Source organism: Rutilus rutilus (genome assembly GCF_951802725.1).
Source record: "Rutilus rutilus genome assembly, chromosome: 16".
NCBI lineage: Eukaryota > Metazoa > Chordata > Actinopteri > Cypriniformes > Leuciscidae > Rutilus > Rutilus rutilus.
The window spans coordinates 3,863,668-3,884,112 of NC_140224.1; the positions used below are offsets into that span (position 1 = coordinate 3,863,668).

Below are 20,445 nucleotides of genomic sequence, written 5' to 3' on the forward strand. Positions count from 1 at the left end.
GTCTAAATCGTGTAATCTGTACCAGGCATAAGTGCAATAAAATTAAAACTGCAATACTTTTCAGACGCGGCTGTTATTTAAAGAAGGAACGCGTCTAAATAAAATACAGATTTGTGTGAAGGTAAACATTTTAAATAAGTCAAGTCTTCATTTATACAGCGCTTTTAACAATGTAGATTGTTCCAAAGCGGCTTTACAGAGATAATAGGAAATTACAGTAACAGAGATTGTTTTGGCTTTATAGCAGCTCTAGAATAAAGTTATTGTCCAGCTAAAGTTAGTTTGATTGATTCACTTCGGTCGCAACGATCATTAGTTATAGTTATAGATTAGTTAGTCTATTAGTTATAGTTATAGATTAGTTATAGTATAGTTATAGTTATAGATAACCCCTGGTGATCTGAGGTTCTTCGTGAACACCGGACCGAACTCAAGGCAGCGGAGAGGAAATGGCGCAAATCAAAAGACACATCTGACCTGAGTATGTATCAGTCTCTGCTCTCTTCCTTTTCTGTTGATGTTCATTTCTTCATAATTCCACAAAAAGATCGACAGCTCCTCTAACACACGATCACTCTTCAAGACATTCAGCTCTCTCCTCTGTCCACCTCCACCCGCCTCCTCTTTAACTGCTGATGATGATTTTGCTAACTTCTTCACCTTCCGTGAGCACTTAACCTCATTAAAAAAATTCCTTTAAATCCTCACTTATCGGGCTTATGCTACTCTGAACAATGCCTGAACTTCGTATTTTGAGCACTTCTTGCATTGTTTCTTGCCTCTTCACGATGACTTGCTTAATTTAGTCCTAATTTGTAAGTCGCTTTGGACAAAAGCGTCTGCTAAATGACTAAATGTAAAATGTAGTTATTAACTTTTGCAACTTTTGCCGCTAACACGACACCGTTCTAACAGAAAACTCTTAAGTTCTTTCTGCGCAAACTAGTGAGAATGCTGATGACGTGCACATGCGTATTACGAGTTCAGTCTATAGGTATGCACGTTTGAATATATGTACGCAGGCGTGTAGTCCTTCCCTACAAATCAACCCTCAACATACTACTGGTCTGGCCTTAAAATTAATTATACAGAATTTTTATCGCTTCCACGTAGCCACGCGAACCGGAATTATCCCGACAACGCTTTATCTGTAGAGAGGTAAAGGGAGGGGAGGGAGGCCTTCACAGGGAGAGACTAGTGGACATTTCAGGACTGCGTTGTCATCGTGTCGAGGCGCAGGTCCTTCATCGGATTTGGATCCGGCTGACTGCGGTAAACCTCGGGATAAACAGAGAGACTAATATTAGCGTAGATGCCATTCTTCTTATGATGTAACGAGTACATCAGGATTTATGGAAGGTGTTCCCGGTTCCAGCTGACCTAATCTATGCAGCCTAACATTGAATTATAGAAGTCTATAATGTGTTATGTGTATGCTAGGTCAAAGAGATGTGTCTTTAATCTAGCTTTGAACTGACAGAGTGTGTCTGCTTCCCGGACAATGGTAGGAAGACTGTTCCAAAGTTTTGGTTCTAAATAGGAGAAGGATCTACCGCCAGCAGTTGATTTTGATATTCTAGGTATTATCAACTGGCCGGAATTTTGAGATCGCAATAGGACTATAATGCGTTAAGAGCTCGTATCTAGTATCTGCGGTTTTACAGATACTAGACACGTGACTTTCAAGTGAAAGATTGGTATCAAAGAGCACACCCAGGTTCCTAACCGACGACGAAGACTTGACAGAGCAGACATCAAGTGTTAGACAGTATTCTAGGTTATTACATGAGGACGTTTTTTGTCCAATAATTAGAATCTCTGTTTTTTTCAGAATTTAGTAGAAGGAAATTACTAGTCTTTACTAGTTTTTTTTATATCAGCTATGCATTCCGTTCATTTTGTGAATTGGTAGTTTTCGTTAGGTTGTGAAGAAATATAGAGCTGAGTATCATCGGCATAACAGTGAAAGCTAATTCCATGCTTCCTAATGATATCTCCTAATGGCAGCATGTACAGAGTGAACAGCAGTGGTCCTAGTACTGAGCCTTGTGGTACGCCATACTGAACTTGTGATCGATAAGACATTCTTCATTTACTGCTACAAACTGATAACGGTCAGATAAGTATGATTTAGTATGATTTATATGATTAAAGTATGATTGCTAATGCAATTCCACTAATGCCAACATAATTTTCGAGTCTATTTAAAAGAATGTTGTGGTCAATAGTGTCAAATGCAGCACTAAGATTGAGTAACACTAATAGCGAGATACAACCACGATCGGATGATAAGAGCAAATCATTTGTGACTCTAATGAGCGTTGTCTCGGTACTATGGTACGGTCTAAATCCTGACTGAAAATCCTCGCAGATATCATTTCTTTCTAAAAAGGAACATAGTTGTGAAGATACTGCCTTTTCTAGTATCTTTGACAGAAAGGGTAGATTCGAGATCGGCCTGTAATTGACTAATTCTGTAGGATCAAGTTGCGTTTTTTTTTTTTAACAAGCAGTTTAATCATAGCCAGCTTGAAGGTTTTTGGTACGTATCCTAGAGACAAAGATGGTAGGAAGACTGTTCCAAAGTTTTGGTTCTAAATAGGAGAAGGATCTACCGCCAGCAGTTGATTTTGATATTCTAGGTATTATCAACTGGCCGGAATTTTGAGATCGCAATAGGACTATAATGCGTTAAGAGCTCGTATCTAGTATCTGCGGTTTTACAGATACTAGACACGTGACTTTCAAGTGAAAGATTGGTATCAAAGAGCACACCCAGGTTCCTAACCGACGACGAAGACTTGACAGAGCAGACATCAAGTGTTAGACAGTATTCTAGGTTATTACATGAGGACGTTTTTTGTCCAATAATTAGAATCTCTGTTTTTTTCAGAATTTAGTAGAAGGAAATTACTAGTCTTTACTAGTTTTTTTTATATCAGCTATGCATTCCGTTCATTTTGTGAATTGGTAGTTTTCGTTAGGTTGTGAAGAAATATAGAGCTGAGTATCATCGGCATAACAGTGAAAGCTAATTCCATGCTTCCTAATGATATCTCCTAATGGCAGCATGTACAGAGTGAACAGCAGTGGTCCTAGTACTGAGCCTTGTGGTACGCCATACTGAACTTGTGATCGATAAGACATTCTTCATTTACTGCTACAAACTGATAACGGTCAGATAAGTATGATTTAGTATGATTTATATGATTAAAGTATGATTGCTAATGCAATTCCACTAATGCCAACATAATTTTCGAGTCTATTTAAAAGAATGTTGTGGTCAATAGTGTCAAATGCAGCACTAAGATTGAGTAACACTAATAGCGAGATACAACCACGATCGGATGATAAGAGCAAATCATTTGTGACTCTAATGAGCGTTGTCTCGGTACTATGGTACGGTCTAAATCCTGACTGAAAATCCTCGCAGATATCATTTCTTTCTAAAAAGGAACATAGTTGTGAAGATACTGCCTTTTCTAGTATCTTTGACAGAAAGGGTAGATTCGAGATCGGCCTGTAATTGACTAATTCTGTAGGATCAAGTTGCGTTTTTTTTTTTTAACAAGCAGTTTAATCATAGCCAGCTTGAAGGTTTTTGGTACGTATCCTAGAGACAAAGATGAATTGATGATAGTAAGAAGAGGATCTATGACCTCTGGAAGCATCTCTTTCAGTAGCTTGGTCGGTATAGGGTCTAACATACATGTTGTCGGTTTAGATGATTTAACGAGTTTAGCGAATTCTTCCTCTCCTATAGCAATAAATGAATAAAATTTTTCCTCAGGGAGACTACAATGCACTCCCTAATGCGATACTGTAGTAGACGGTTGTGTCACGAGGTAACAAAGTTGAGGCGGAACTAAGTCCCGCTGAAGTTATGTTCCCCCCGGGACGATGCCATTGTAACACCGGGCCGGTTCCGGCTGTGTATCTGTCTCCATAACAACGGCGGTTAATGACAGATAAAAATCAGGTGTGGGGGATTTACGCTGGGATCTGTGATGGGGCTGTGTAGGCAAATGGAGTGTATAAAAGGAAAAGTGAAGAGATAGTTGGGGTGGTTCTCCCCCGAGAGAAGTCGTTTCTGTGGTGGTGTTGCTGATTCGCGGAGGCATCTGGAGAGTGTTGCGAGGGCTCGGCTGTATTAAGGGTGCAACGGCGATTGTGTGAACGTGAAAGCGAGTGAGTTATGGAGATTGAGTGAAGACTGGAGAATGCTGTCATCATTGGAAGGGAGATATGTAGTATGATATCGGATCTTATTGAATGCATGCACCTGCACCGATCTGGATATGAAGTTGTGAAGTGTGTTTGATCACGAGTGTAATTGTCACTTGAGAGTGGTTGGACTGAGTTATCATTGAACTCTTGTTTCTCTTCTTCTGAGTGTGAGCGAGTGACGAGGAAGCTTTGTCCTCCGTGCCAGTAAGAAGGCACCCGAATCCCCTCGCTATTTGATGAGAACTGATTCAGTACGACAGTGGAAGGATCGATCATTGGGTGAGTGCTGGCCTTATTGCACTGAGAGAGAGAGTGGATATGCAGTGCCTGAATTGATGTGTTACACAGTATTGGCTTGAAGTGAGGTTGCAGTGTGTGGGGATCATATATACTGACCGCCGTGTACTCCCCATTTCTTATTTTCATCTGCTGTCACTGAAGAGGGACTTCAGGTGTTAAATGTGAATATTTCATCTTTGCATGTTGGGAAGAATGTGCGTACTTGTATAATTTACTCTGTCTGCTCAAATAGAAGACACTCTCCGTCAATGTCCTTTTACGTGATGTCTGCTGGAAGGAGAGACTCACATTAGAAATACCCCCTCGTCTGTCTGCTTTACAGAAACACACCCCAGCCGTAAGCTCTTGTCTCTGCACTGAGGAAAAGTATGCATGTACCTGTATAACTTACTCTGTCTGCTCAAATAGAAGACACTCTTCATCTGTCCCTTTACGTGATGTCTGCTGGAAGGAGAGACTCACATTAGAAATACTTCCTCGTCTGTCTGCTTTACAGAAACACACTCCAGCCGTAAGCTCCTGTCTCTGTACTGAGGAAAAGTATGCATGTACCTGTATAACTTACTCTGTCTGTTTAATAGAGAAGTCCTCTGCAAATGTCCCCTTATGTGATGCCTGCCTGAAGGAGAGACTCACATTGGACACACCTCCATCTGCTTTACAGAAACACACTCCAGCCGTAAGCTCGTGTCGCTGCACTGAGGAAAAGCATGCATGTACCTGTATAACTCACTCTGCCTGTTTAATAGAGAAGTCCTCTGCAAATGTCCCCTTATGTGATGCCTGCCTGAAGGAGAGACTCACATTGGACACCTCCATCTGCTTTACAGAAACACACTCCAGCCGTAAGTTCGTGTCGCTGCACTGAGGAAAAGCATGCATGTACTTGAATAACTCACTCTGCCTGTTTAATAGAAGTCCTCTGCAAATGTCCTCGTATGTGATGCCTGCCTGAAGGAGAGACATACATTAGACATACTTCCGTCTGCTTTACAGAAGCACACCCCAGCCGTAAGCTTTTGTCTCTGTACTGAAGAGAAGCACGCACGTTCTTGAGTTACTTACTTGTCTGTTTCGCAGAAGAATTCCTCCGTTAAAGCCCCTCCGGTGGATGTCTGCTTGAAGAAAGAGACTCACGTTGGAAGCATTCACGTGATCCGCTTGGCAGAGGCTCGCCCCCCTCCCTTGTCCCGCTTCGTGTCTTAAGAAGGTATATGTACCTGGATATTCACCTGTCTGGTAGAAGATTCTCTTCTGGTCATCAGCTCCCGTATCGGCCACGCCCTGAGTGTTCAACGATTTGAGAAGGTCTGCTTACCGGGATACTCACCTGTCTGCCCAAGGGAAGATCCTCCTTGCCCCGCTTCGCGTCTTAAGAAGGTATATGTACCTGGATATTCACCTGTCTGGTAGAAGATTCTCTTCCTGGTCATCAGCTCCTGTATTGGCCACGCGCCCTGATTGTTCAACGGTTTGAGGAAGTCTGTTTACCTGAATACTCACCTGTCGGCCCAAGGAAAGATCCTCTTCGATCACGAGACCCTGTCCCTCTCCGCGCCTTCAGAAGGTATACGTACCTGGATATTCACCTGCCTGGTAGAAGATTCTCCTCCTGGCCATCAGCTCCCGTACCGGCCATGCCCTGAGTGTTCAACGGTCCGAGAAGGTCGGCTTACCGGGATATTCACCTGCCTGCCCAAGGGAAGATCCTCCTCGACCACGAGACCTTGTCCCGCTCTGCGTCCTAAGAAGGTATACGTATCTGGATATTCACCTGCCTGCCAGAAGATTCTCCTTCTGGCCATCAGCTCCCGTACCGGCCACGCCCTGATAGTTCGACGGTCCGAGAAGGTTTGCTTACCTGGATACTTACCTGTTTGCTGGGCCGGTGGTCGACTTCCTCCTCTCCTAGTTGGTACGTTCTGGCACGAGTTGTCTCGGAGAATTCCCTGCCTTCCCTGGGGTCGGCGGTTTGGTCCCCGCACCTGTTGGGGGACCCAGAAGCTCCATTAGGACTTTTTAACTTAATTTTATTCAATAAAACTTGTCAAACTTTATTCTATTTGTCTGTCTGGTCTTTGGTACGCTCCTCGAGGTGGTCCTGGGTTTTAGGGGTGGGTGCAGTCTGGCTTGACCCCCCCGACCTGTGACAGTTGCATAGTTATAATTTTGTACCTGATATTATCAATCTTATAAGTGAAGAAGTTCATAAAGTCATTACTGCTGTGTTGCTTGGAAATTTCTGGTTTCGCCACGGTTTCAAATAAATACCTAGGGTTTTGTTTATTTTCTTCTAATAGGGTTGAAAAATAAGCAGATCTAGCAGCTTTTAAGGCCTCTCTGTATGCAATCGAACTCTCTTTCCATGAAATGCGAAATACATCTAGTTTTGTTTTCTTCCAGTTTCTCTCCATTTTTCTGGCTGCTCTCTTAAATCTCTCTTTAGATTTCTTAGTGATTTTGAAAATATTACTATTACTTACAGCAACACCTCCCCCTTTGCCTTTCAGACGAGGTTCATGTTTATAACAGTAATCTTGCGGGGTGGACTCATTTAAAGTAATGTAATCGTTTGGTTTTAGCAAGGTTTCTGTCAAACACAGCACATCTAGATTACAGTCAGTAATCATATCATTAACAATAAGTGCTTTTGAAGTAAGGGATCGAATATTCAGCAACCCAAGCTTTATCATTTGCTCATCTGTATTATAGCTGTTTTTTATTTGTTGAACATCAATTAAATTTTTAACCTTAGATGGGTTGAAACGTTTTTTTGGATTTCCAAATTCGGGGAACAGACACAGTCTCTATGTGATGATAGCTAGGTGAAAGAGGCTCTATGTGATGGGATTTATCTGACCTTGGTGACGCGAGGCCGCTAGCAGACGGTCGGTTTAGCCAGTCTGTCTGCTTTCTGACCTGAGCCCCAGATTGTCATGTTTGAGCTCTAAGACTATGAGCCATATTACTAGAGAGAAGAGCAGCACCATCCCAGGAGGGATGAATACCATCTCTTTTCAACAGGTCAGGTCTGCCCCAAAAACTTTTCCAATTGTCTATGAATTCTATATTATTTTGCAGACACCACCTTGACAGCCTGTCATTGAGTGAACACAATCTACTGACTATCTCATCACTCCTGCGAACAGGAAGGGGGCCAGAGCAAATTACAGTGCCTGACATCGTACTTGCGAGTTCACACACCTCTTTAATATTAATTTTGGTGATCTCCGACTGGCAGAGTCGAACATCATTTGTGCCGACGTGAATAATAATCTTAGAGAATTTACGATTAGCATTTGCCAGCACTTTTAAATTTGCTTTGATGTCAGGCGCTCTTGGCTCCCGGCAAACATGTGACTATGGTGGCTGGTGTCTCTATTTTCACGTTCCGTGTAATAGATTCGCCAATAACTAGGGAACAATCAACAGGATTCTCAGTGGGTGTTTCACTGAGTGGGGAGAACCTCTTTAATGTTGTTATCGGAACGGAAGAGCGGTGTTTTGTCCCGCGACTATAGCGTCTCACCGTCTCACCGTCACCCAATTGCCCTGCTGCGCGGGCTCTACTTCAGCCGGAACCGAACAATGTACAGAGTTCACTAAGCTAGTCGCATCCAAAGCAGTATCTAAAGCCCTTGTATTCTTACTATCCTCGATTGAAGTTTGGATACGTGTCTCTAGTTCTGGAATCTTCCCTGTCAGCTTTACTATCTCCCTGCATTTATCACATGTAAATCCTGTGCTGACAGAGAAGGATATGCTAAACATGTTGCATGAGGTGCAAGTAACAATAAAAGGAGAAGATGACATGATTTACTGTGTTTGTTGACTGATCCTACTCACTTAAGTTGTTTGATGGACTTGTAAAAGGCGCGAGCGAGAAAAATAAATAAATAAAAGAGCGTGCGGATGGCATGCTAACAGGCTAGCGAATTGCTGGTGTGTTGTGCTAGCAATAACGATTTAGTTTGAAGCTAGCTATGTCAGGTTAATGTGTGATGTTGAGTAAGTTATATTTAGCAGTATAAACAACAAGGAATGATATTAAATAATGATTCAAAACAGGAAGATATACAAAGCTTTTCAGACGCACACCAACGCAAACAGCAGCAGAAGCAACGAGGCAGACAGGAGCAATCGAACTAAAATGTGAATAATGAACTCAAACAAATGTGTACAAAGTTGCACAAGTTAGGCTACAAAGATACAAAATGCAATACGTCACATGTCACGCGCAGCGTGTCCTCCACTTGCACGCATCACTCCAGGCCGGCTGTGCTGTATTGTTGTAACGAACTGCTGGTCCTCTCCTGTTCTTCACTGTCGTCACTCCTTTGTTTAAATATTAAGAATCATTAAAACTGCTCGACTGAAGAACTGGCTGTTGTGTGACAATAATTTCATCTATTTAACGAATCTAGTTATTTATTAGTCTGCAGACCTGCCAACCTTGAAATTATTTTTGATTACCATCAGTGGTACATTATAAACAGGACACGCATTAGCTGAAAAAACGTTAGCCAATAGTCAAGTCAAGTCAAGTTTATTTATATAGCGCTTTTCACAATACAGGTTGTATCAAAGCAGCTTCACAGTATTAAATTAAAATAATACATCAATGTTTGTTTCTAGTGGAAAACGTCCACGTTTGGTAATGCTGATCAATAGTATTGTTGATTGATTAATTAAATTAAATATCCCCATACAAACTTATTTATAGAAAACTGTTGACAATGAATAGACAGGACAAATAGTAGCAAAACGAATCACTTATTCTAAAAATAATTATCAAGTAGGCCTATATAATGAGGGGTTTTGTTAACGGTATTTTAACTATTTTTAAAAATGGATAATGATGGATAATACGAAATGCTTTCTAATATTTTGACAGAAAAAAACACAAGCAAGAACAAAATTTAGACTTACAGTTGCCCGTCTTCTCTCTCTGTGTGTGCGCGTTTGTGAAAGAGAGCTTGCGCAGCACTGAGACAATGGTACTTTTAAATCCATAAGTAATTAACATGCTAGTTTTCATACTAAATGAATATGTAACATAATTAGGTACTTTAGTTATTTTTAACACAATAACATTACCATGGGCGTCAGTTTGGTTTGAAATGTGCTGGGGACAGAGACGCATTCGGAAGTGCATTTTCAGAAGTGCTGGGTACAATGACGCATTCATTTTTTTTTCTCTTTCGCGCAGGTCATGTTTTGAAAGATGATGTCCTGTAGCTCAGGCACAGCCCCACTTTTCAACAGGCCCACACAAAACTTTTTTTCAAAAAAACAGCAACAACAACAAAAAAACTTTTACTATATAATTTTGTCAAGAATTATAAAAAATCGTCAATAAGCTCATAATTTGTGCTCAAATAGTCTAAATGTTTAGTTTTAAAAACCATTTTAAAAAACTGGTTATATTTTGATGTGTCTGCGCAAGTTCAGCAGACAGTGAGGTTCGGGTTTGTTCCGATCAGAGCATGTGAGCGGAGAGCGCATTTCTGAATATTCCGCTCCGCTCGCTCATTCCGCTCAGGGTCGCTCGCTCAACCCAGAATGGCCTGCTGGTTCGAAAATATGTGGAATAAGGGCTGCCTCCGACTAAAGTTTTTTCTAGTCGACTAGTAGTTGTTCATTTAAGCCATTAGTGGACAAATCGCCCCTTTATATTAATTTAATTACTTATATAGCCTACAGGATAATGAGCGTTTACGTAAAAAAGCCCCACTCAAGCGCACGACCGCACGCATAAAGCTTGCCACAAAGAACCGGTAAAAGTAATGATTATGAATGTGTCTAAATTAGCAAGGAGACATTGAATTGTTTATTAATAAACTGGTGTTTTCTGTGTCGCTGCAAAGATTAAGTTGACGATGCGGACTCGCCATGAACGCCAGAGAGAAATGCACATTTCGGATTACATAATCAGAGAGTAGCCTATTTCTTTTGGTTTCAAATATTTTCATTTAAAAGTAGACATTTCAAGCTTTCTATAATAGATAGCCTATATTTCTCAAATCTGTGAGGCACAAGCTGAGTTTCGGCGCCCTCCAGTTCACGTCCAATGCAAGTGATTGTGCCGGCGCCTTACATTGTCTGCTATATATTTGCTTATTATCTATTAAATACAGGCAATTGGTTGATAAAACATTGATCAAAATTAAGATACAATTTATACAAAACGAAAATCTTTTAAAAAGAGTCTTTCTACAAAACAAAACTTAATGAAGTGGTCAAAATCATGTTTTACCCACTCCATGTCTTCAGACATATTGTGCATTTAATGATGCATTATATCTTTATCATGCTTCATGCTCACTTTCATAATCAACATTGATTAAATTAAAAACAATGACGTCACATATTTTCCAACCCAACGCCTAGCAATGATATACCTTTAGTGGTAGTATACCTTTAGTTAAGTTATACCTTAAGAGTCTTCGTAGCGCGCTAAGAGACAATGTTATCGGAAAATGCAGCCCAGGTATGATGCCTATGATGTGTAATGGAGATTCCAAAGCGCTCTTCTTTGGTCAGAACCATGGAGAGCGATCGCGGATAGGTCCGTCCTATGCACCGAAACTTTTTACAATGCAACAAAATATTTAAAGAGCATCAAGCTATTAAAATCTATATTTTTCATATGCACAGATAATATAACAGTATATTAGTCAATATTTTTTATTAGGTTAAACAGTGATTGGATAACGTTTTCAATTAAACGTTTTTAATTTAAGGCCCACTCACAATTGGTCTGGCCCATCCAAAACTGGAATCCTGGCGCCGTGCCTGCTGTAGCTTATTAATGTAAATAAATTAAAATGTATACAAAAATGTGATGTCCGACTCGTTTTATGAAGAAGAAAGCCTTAAGTTTTCAAAAAGCATTAGACATATGACCCACTCTTCTGCTTCTATAGGCAAGTAGGCTTCTTTATATTTATGAGACCAGCTCCAGTTCACGCGCCGGCGCCTCCGTGTCGTGATTATCTATTGTCTGCTATATTTACTTATTATTTATTAAATCCAGGCAATTGGTTCATGAAACATTGATTAAAATTAAGATACAATTAATACAAAACGAAATTCACTTTAAAGAAAGGCAGCTGTTCTGTTTTGAGGTCTCTGTGAAAGTTTTAAAGCAGTCTTTTAGTGCCGCTTTCAGAGCGGTCAAATCCGTAACCAAGAACTGACACGTTGTTTTTTCCCTCATAGGCCTAAATGTGAACACGAAAAATGAAATAAAATGAATATTATAATGGATTTTTGTTGGGTCAGACAATGATTACCAAATTTCTCTCTCATATTGCTCCTCATAACCACTGAAAACGGTCAAAAAATGTAACCAAAAGTCAAATTATTATGGACGGAAGTTAAAAGTGGTGGGTACAAAATGACTCATGACGTACCCACCGTCCTCACCGAAATCGACGCCTATGAACATTACACATTCATGCTACATTTCTCAACACTGAGAATGAATGAATAAATAAATGCTTGTTTCTCCAGACTCGCAGTTGTCAGTCATCCACAAGTCAGAGCACTTTCATAAAGCCATAGCAATTTCAAGTTTATTTAGATTATAATGTTCAGAGTGACTATGAATGACAGAGCGTATTTTTAGAGTCAATCCATGTGATCACGCAGAGGATTAAGTAAACTCAATTAAATATTTCAACAAATCTCCCCCAGCCTATTTACTGTAAGGAGTCAGAAGCACCGGGACTACTGTACTGTCCTCGCTTAAGAAATCCATCAGACGGCGGGAGTGGAAGGAGGATCGAGCGGGATTCTGTATTGCTGTCTCTTTTCAATCATAAGCCTTACGCATTTGTCAATCATCCTGGCTTGCTATTTGGGGAATGAACCAGCGCTATGATCGGTCGAACTCTTCTTCTTCTGCTGTTGCTTGATTTGAGTACAGCGCGTGCACCAGGTTTTTGCATAGTTTAGAGTGACAAATCGTACCAACGTACTTTGAGGTCAAAATGCGTACAGGTCGGCAGGTCTGAGATAGTCTGGTTCTACCAGACTCTCGTATATTTCATTTGTACAGAGAGTCTGGCCTCTCTCCATTGACAAGCGCTAACTTCCTTGTAGGCGGGTATTCTGTTGAAGTTTAAAACTATTGGATCTGCCCAGAGTCACTCTGGATCTGCCATTACCAATCGCTAACCTTTGGTCGTGACGTAACCTACAACTCAAACTAGCGCACGACCTCGACGTCATCATTCTCAGCCACTCCCCTCTGTTCGCTGATTGGACCGCCAAAAAAATGATCGGAGAAAACCAAAGAATACACCACAATCCCAGACGTAGTACTGAAGGGAAATAAAATTGAACGGAAGTCCGCAGGAGGGCGGAGCCAGGCTAGGTCTGAGACTGTTCTATCTCAAATAATGTCTTTTTGATTTAAAGGCCTGAATTGAGTAACAAAAATAAATTCTTACTTTTTCAAAGATTTCTTGTAATTCAATCCAGGGGTTCTCTCTAGTCAAGTAGTATTTTGCCCACTGCCAATATTTTGAATTAATGCCTGTGAAGAGAGCGGATTAATCACGTTTGACCTTTCTGTAGTAGGCTAGACGTAAGGTGAATGTTACCATGACATACAAAGCAATTGTTACTGTTACTATGGCATGAACATTTAATCACTGCTAACATTCATTATCATTCCCCTGTGTTTTACACTTTGCTCATTCGTCATCAAGGTTTGACACTTATCATTTTACTGTCACTTTATGTGTCACAGCTTTATATGTTTTCCAAGCAATGTTATTTCCATTTTGTTCTTGTTATCAATCTTACCCTTGAACAAGCCGTGACGCAAAATCACCATTAATATAAAGAAGAATTCTTCCTCATCCTCCGGGTTTTTATAATCATATCCTGCAAGCAAGACATTTCCAGTGTTTAGTAAAACATCACCAGTTATCACCAGTCATCAGTGATCTGTGTTCAAAAAGCCAACTCACCATTAAGGTCTTTTTCGGTAATGTGTGCATATTTTATATGCATGGTTTTTGGGTTGATCAGTATAAATCTCTTGAGACATGGGTAATGAATATGTATATCATCCACTGCAACCAAGATTTGAGCCATGATGTGGTTCGCTGTTTCATCATTCAGGCGCCTTCCTTTTCTTCTGATGAACTCACTCAAAGTCACATAGTCAGGAAGAGGTTCCATTATCAGGATGTTTTGGTCTTCCAAGATGAAACGGTCATATAACCGTATGAAATGGTCGCAAGTTGAATGCTTTTGCATTTCCAGATATGTAGCCCCCTCTTCGACAAACTGAGGCTAAAGAAAAGAGATTGACAAAACATTTGATAATTTCAAATCTCCTAATCAAAGAGTGAGGGAAATGAAAGACGAAAGCATTAGCTATGTTTCCATCACCCTGTTTTTATGCACATTTTGAAGTCTCGCATCAGAAACGTGATGGAAACGGCAAATGAGAAAAAAATCCCTTAAGTCGCAAAAAAGTTCACACACTCGCTTGAGGTGGTTTTTGACTTGTGCGAAAAAGGATTAAATGCGAATATTGGGAGATTGAAATGCATTTGCCAAATTAATTTAATTTATATTGAACTATTCAAAATAAAATGAAACTAGAAAAAATATGTAGTGCTCCAAACAGGAAAAAAGTCCTGCTACTGCAGGTCCTTGTACTACAGGTGCGTAGAGCCAATGGTATATTGAAGAATGAACAAAAAGGGTGGCTAACCGCACACTGATCCACTCAAGACTGGAAAAGTCTACTAAAACATTTCAATAAATTGCATTTTATAAATGGCACGATGCAATTTATAAAAGAAAAAAATGTTTTTGTAGACTTTTGCAGTCTTGAGTGGAGCAGTGTGCGGTTAGCCACCCTTTTTGTTCATTCTTCACTATTCAAAATAAGACCATTGTAAGCACATCACACTTAAAACAGACCACATTTATACGGTTGTTAAAGGTCCTATGTTAATCCCTGCTCGATATGACAGTTTCACCTTACAAATTCTACGTTCTGTCTTTATGTTGTCTGTTATTAAAATGCATTCAAATGCTACTTCGTTTGCTTATGTTACTGCTCATGTTTTCTGACCTGATATTAAGGATGAAAACACAAACCCAGCTAATGAAAGAATTTTTTTTTTAAATTGATGAAAAAAATCATCATTTAATACAATTTTTTTTTAAAAACTTAACATGAACTCTATAACCGATTCTTCTAGGCTTTGGGTGTGTAATTCAGTTATATCTCATACTATCTACATACCGCATTTAACAAACCAATTCTTACTAGAGAATTTCATGAATAATTAAGTCTTGTCAACTTACCGATGTTTCCCAAAGTCTGCACCTCTCAACAAATTTGATGTAAACCTAAAAAAATAATGACATTTTTTTGCACATGATCATCTACAGTCTTTCAATTTTTTAAACACTTTTTGATCAAAACTGTCAACACTGATGTTTATGGCAAGACTCAAAGTTCACAGAAGGAAACAAGAGACAAAACGTTTGGTTATGGAGAAAGAGCAACATACTTTCTGGCCGTCCGATCTTCTAATTCCTTTATGGACACGATCACCATGTCTCAGTTTCTTTCCCACTTTATAAAGAGACTCAAAGTATATATGTTGCAGTGTCGGTTCATCAGGAAATATTAAGGTCACTGAAAAACACACAGCAACAACATGTTAACATACAGCATGAGACTGAACACACCAGTGCAGATCAGGTGAGGAGCCAGTATGAGTGGAGATTACAAACAAAACCAGAACAGAGAACCAGATTGAAATGGACATGAATCTAGTGGTACGTGATACGCAGGCTATATTTACCTCTACTATAAGTAAAAGTAGCATATATGTTCTCATTAACGTAACTGTAGCAGCAGGGGGTTGTTGCTATATTGAATTGTCTCTAGAACTAAGGGTGTAGAAATCTCAGTTTACTCGCTACAAAAATCTAGACTATAGCACTGCAAGATAACTGGAGACTCACGGTCTGTTGGCTCTTCTTCGGGTGTTTGTGGATGCTCCTGCGAAGGCTCGCGGTCAGGCACAGAAGGAAACACGTAAAACTGTCCTGTGATGTTCATGTGAATAATTAGCAGGTTTAGCATTGAAGTTCACATTACTAGAAGAGGCACAGCCAAATTACAAGCACAGTGCTAATGCTGTGCTGCACAGAAGTCACACAGTAATCGTGTCTCTAGGGGTGGGCGATATGGCAAAAAAATCAAATCACCATTTTTTTCAAGAAAATCATTATTCACGATTTAATCACGATTCTATTTTAAATGTTGGTTTTATTATTTTTCAAGTGACTGAGCATAAAAGCCAAACTAATGTCCCTATTTTAAAAACAGAGTCTTAAAAAGTAACAACATATAAAATAAAATCAAAAGAATGGCAGACATTTGGCCCAAAGTAGCAAAGATAATAACCTTTGTCATTCTTTTTTTTTTGTTATTAAAAAATATAAACAAAGATACACATTACATATATACAACTGAAATAAACAGTGCTGTATTTTTTCAGCTACAGTAGGTGTATTTAATAGTAGCGCTGAAGAAAGACATTAAATTAACAAATATAAAAATAAAACACTACATAGACTTCACTGTATAAATGATACATTGATTCTTATTAAAAGTTCTCAGTCAAGAGCAGTGAGTGATTTTCTCTTTGTGTTTTATTAACATTAAAAGGATAGTTCCCCTCAAATTGAAAATTGTCATCATTTACTCTCTCAAGTTGTTTTAAACTCGAATAAATTTCTGTCTTCTGTTGAAAATAAAAGTTATTTTGAAGAATGTGGGTAACCAAACAGTTGCTGGTCACCAGTGACTTCCATAGTATAGTTTTTCCTACAAGACCAGCAACTGTTTGGATAGCGACATTCTTCAAAATATCTTATTTTGTGTTCAGCACAAGAAAGAAATTAATACAGGTCTGGAACAACATTAGAGTGAGTAAATAATGATAGAATTTTAAGTTTTGGGTGAACTTTCCCTTTAAAGTGCCCCTATTGTGAATTTTTGAAAATGGTGTAGTGTAACACAGCTCTAAGTGAATGAAAACATCCTGCAAAGTTTTAAATCTGGAAGTGCACCGTTTATAAAGTTATTGTCTTTCAAAAGTAAGTGTTGACTCTGATTCAGTTAAATTAATCGTTTTTAAAAACTAGTCCTAAGCCGTTTCGTTGTGACATCAAGACGAAACATTAGCATATTACCCGCCCACTTATTGCGTGCGCAGAGACACCAGGGAAAACTTGAAGTGGATACTGGACAGCATCATGTCGAGAAGACGGCGCTGTGCTCTACAATGTGAAGGTAAAGCCAGTTTCTTTTCACTGCCCAAGGACGAGCATGTGAAGAATCAGTGGTTAAAGTTCATCTTTACCAAGATACCACAGCAATATAATCCTAAACTTTTGCTATGTTCCCTTTATTTTACTGACGACTGCTTCTCAAATCTCGTTCAATGCAGGATTTGCAAAACGCTTGTGCTTGAAAGACCCCCAAGGTCATTTTTTTGGTCCTTATGGGGGGTCCCTTGAGTGATGAGTCGTACTCAAAGAAGTGATGATCGTCCATGTGAAGATGAAGATGTGACATTCAAACTCTTCTGTTTCTTTGGTTCAGCCATTTGTAGGCCTAAGTTTGTACATAATGCATTATTCACTTCTGCACATTGTTTTTCTGTAACTTTTTTTTTTTTTTTTTTTCAGAAAATTGCTTTGTGATGCTTTTATTTAGTGATGTAATATTAATGGTGTACTTTTCAGTAATACAGGTATAACTGAAATGTTCTACAAAAATGTATAAATATAACTCTGCCATAGCATTTCACTGATCTTTGTTATTATGTATTTTGTTCAAGAGATTATATATGCTGTTATACTTTTTTAATGTACTCTTATGTTTTATTTTGCAATGTACACAAGATAGGCTACTATATTAAAGTTTTCTTGATTTCAAAGTCTGTGTATGTCTTAACATATAGATTTATTTTTGCACTTTTAATATAGCATTTTGAATACTGAATAAAACAGCTTTATAATAAACTATTAGTGTAATGCTAATACATTTTTAATGAGCTGAAATGCTATTTAAGTGTTCTTGAGGAACATTAACATTAAGCTTCAATATATTATAACTGTAGTTTAAGACATATGAAAGTATATTTTTAATGAAATGTAAAGAAATACACTTAAATGTAGTAAATGTCCTTGAAGTGGCTCCATTTTAGTACAATTGAATATATTAAAATATAGTGCAAATAGCTTAAAATTGATCTTAAGCATATATTGAAATACACTTAATATACTTGAAGTTGTTTCAAAATAATGCATGTAATACATACAAATCTTTGCAGATTTAATACACACTTAGTATAGTACAATTTAAAGGGGTATAATGCCCTTTTTAAAAGTCTTTGATGTCCCTAGAGTGTGTATGTGAAGTTTTAGCTCAAAACACCCCCAAAATAATAGATTTTGTTTATGCACAAACAGCAACATTACACACTAAAGCTAAAATAGTGAAATCATAATCAACCACACCTTTAAATATAATTCTTTTTTACCTGGGTATATTTCTTGTATGTTTCGAAGACACTCCTGCTAACTGGCTAACTCACATTATTATTCTTACTGAAATATTTCACTATTATATTGTTATATTATATATGGCCACTATTACCTAAAACTGTGTCTATTAATCCTGTTGTAGGAGACTCCGAACAACATTAGGAGCCTTTAAAGTAGCATAATAGGGTCCTTTAAGGACCAGCGGCAGCATGTTTAGTATTAGGCTACTGTCACTTTAAGATCAGTACGCGTCTAATATACATGCATATGACGTGCACTTGATTTTCTCTCAAATATTTGCTTTCACTTTAGACATAACCAACTGTGTTTATGTGAAGCTTGTGTGTATTTGACAGTATTAGCACAATAAGACTAGAAAGATAACTTAGTCCAGTATCTAGGCGCTGTTTGACAGGCTTTTAGTGCCTGTGAGCTTCGGGTGTATGCGAATGAAGTGTTTAACCGGTAACTTTTGTGAATGGCAGTGTCCCGTGAGTGTAACTCTATCCTCTGCCTTAACATGTGATGTGAATGTAACAGAACTGCAACTGATAGAATGTGCGCTGTAACACGATACTACGACATTTCTTCAAAAGCAGATCGTGGAGACATTTTAATCATCCACGATCAAATATTTGTAATATCGCACACCCCCATGTGTCCCACTGTTATTTCATACATGTGAGTATTGATTTGTTTTAATGTTACCTGTCGAGATGTTCTGTGCAGACGCATCTGTTGAGCTGCTGCTATCCATTCCTTCGGGGATATATCCATATTCGAACACGTCCCTGCTGCTGCTATCCATTCCTTTGGGGAAATACTCATATTCGAACACGTCCCTGCTAATGCAATCCATTCCTTTGGTGAAATACTCATATTCGAACACGTCCCTGCTAATGCTATCCATTCCTTTGGGGAAAATTGCATGCATGATGTTTACTTTCTGCATGTTGCCTAACATCAGAAACATCAGGCTGAAGCGGACATGAATCCGAGTGGTTACTCACCGTCTGTCGGCTTGGTTTCTTTAAACCAGTCATGGCCTAAAATGTTCCTTAAGTTGATCCTTAACTCTCTGTCACGAAGTTTCCAAAGTAGATCCAGGCATTCTGTAAAAGTTGTATTCATTGCTAAACATTCACTGTCAATTCGCTGTGTTTTACACTTTGCTTATTTGTCATCAAGGTAATTTCATTGTCACTTGTGTAAGAGCTTTATGGGCCCTATTTTAACGATCTGAAACGCAAGTGTCAAAGCGCAAAGCGCAAGTAACTTTGAGGGCGGGTCTTGGCGCTGTTGCTATTTTCCCGGCGGGATAAATGACTCTTGCGCCTGGCGCAAATCTAAAAGGGGTTGGTCTGAAGTAGCTTCATTATTCATAGGTGTGGTTTGGGCGTAACGTGAAATAAACCAATCAGAGCGACATCTCACATTCCCTTTAAGAGCAGGCGCGCTTGTTCTAAAGCGAATTCCTATTATAACGGCGGATTTGCCAGGCGCACGCGAGGAGCGGTTCAAGGCCGAGGAGACCGACGTTCCCATCAGGGACGTTGGGGATGGAGAAACACACCCAAATTAACTTCGGTTAAACAGGCGTATGATAATTTGGGTAAATGTGTAAGCTAGATGTATGCTTTTATAATAAACTGTCTATCTATCTATCTATTTATCTTTCGTAATAATGTATGATTTGCAAAAATGATAACTGCTGCGTCTGTGTGTAGATGAGAGAATCAAAGTGTATGCGCATTGTGCACACGCTACATTGATTAAGGCCAAGCATGCGCCCTTAAAATAGCATATTAATAACATGCGCAACGCCCCACTGACTTTAAACTGTTTTTTTTCGGTTAGTGGCGCAATTGTTTTCTAAACCTGTAAAATAGCATGAGGGAACGTTTGCGCCGGAACACGCCTCCTCTTTGCGCTGAACCGCCCCGGGGAGCGCAAGTGTATTTCTTAGTTAACCGACGTGCTTCTGTGGAGGGAAAAGTCCGCTTTGCGCGGGTGCAAAATATAGGAATGATACATGCGTCTGTGTACAAAGTCAATTGCGCTGGGTGCAAGATAGGGCCCTATATGTTTTCAAGCTGATCTCACCTTTGGACAAGCTTGTATTTTTCCTACGAAACCATTTTCCTTTGACCATCCCCTTCAGCACACTGTATAAGCCTTCATTCATCGCCATTAAAGCGTCAGTTCTCCACTCTGGTCTTGATTTAGAATCCCCTATTGCAGTAAGCAGTAAGGGTTCAGTTTTTAGTAAAACGTCCTTATTTCCTGTGCATAATAAATCAGTGACTTGTGCTCAAA

General features: G+C 39.2%; 2 protein-coding genes across 2 annotated transcripts in view; both read right to left on the minus strand.

The window, feature by feature from the left end:
- Nucleotides 1-8,251, minus strand: part of LOC311305670 (uncharacterized protein) — a gene marked incomplete at both ends in the record, with an annotated part of 10,940 nt that extends 2,689 nt beyond the window's left edge. The window contains 6 exons of the mRNA XM_084433484.1: nucleotides 478-660; nucleotides 5,332-5,478; nucleotides 5,593-5,645; nucleotides 5,748-5,811; nucleotides 6,401-6,512; nucleotides 8,202-8,251. Of these exons, the coding sequence (XP_084289610.1) occupies nucleotides 478-660; nucleotides 5,332-5,478; nucleotides 5,593-5,645; nucleotides 5,748-5,811; nucleotides 6,401-6,512; nucleotides 8,202-8,251 (609 nt within the window). The remainder of the gene's footprint in view (nucleotides 1-477; nucleotides 661-5,331; nucleotides 5,479-5,592; nucleotides 5,646-5,747; nucleotides 5,812-6,400; nucleotides 6,513-8,201) is intronic.
- LOC311305681 (uncharacterized protein) overlaps nucleotides 1-20,445 on the minus strand; it is a gene marked incomplete at both ends in the record, with an annotated part of 309,017 nt that overhangs the window by 273,395 nt on the left and 15,177 nt on the right. The window contains 3 exons of the mRNA XM_084433494.1: nucleotides 18,838-18,990; nucleotides 19,140-19,241; nucleotides 20,233-20,361. Coding sequence (XP_084289620.1) covers nucleotides 18,838-18,990; nucleotides 19,140-19,241; nucleotides 20,233-20,361 — 384 coding nt within the window. The remainder of the gene's footprint in view (nucleotides 1-18,837; nucleotides 18,991-19,139; nucleotides 19,242-20,232; nucleotides 20,362-20,445) is intronic.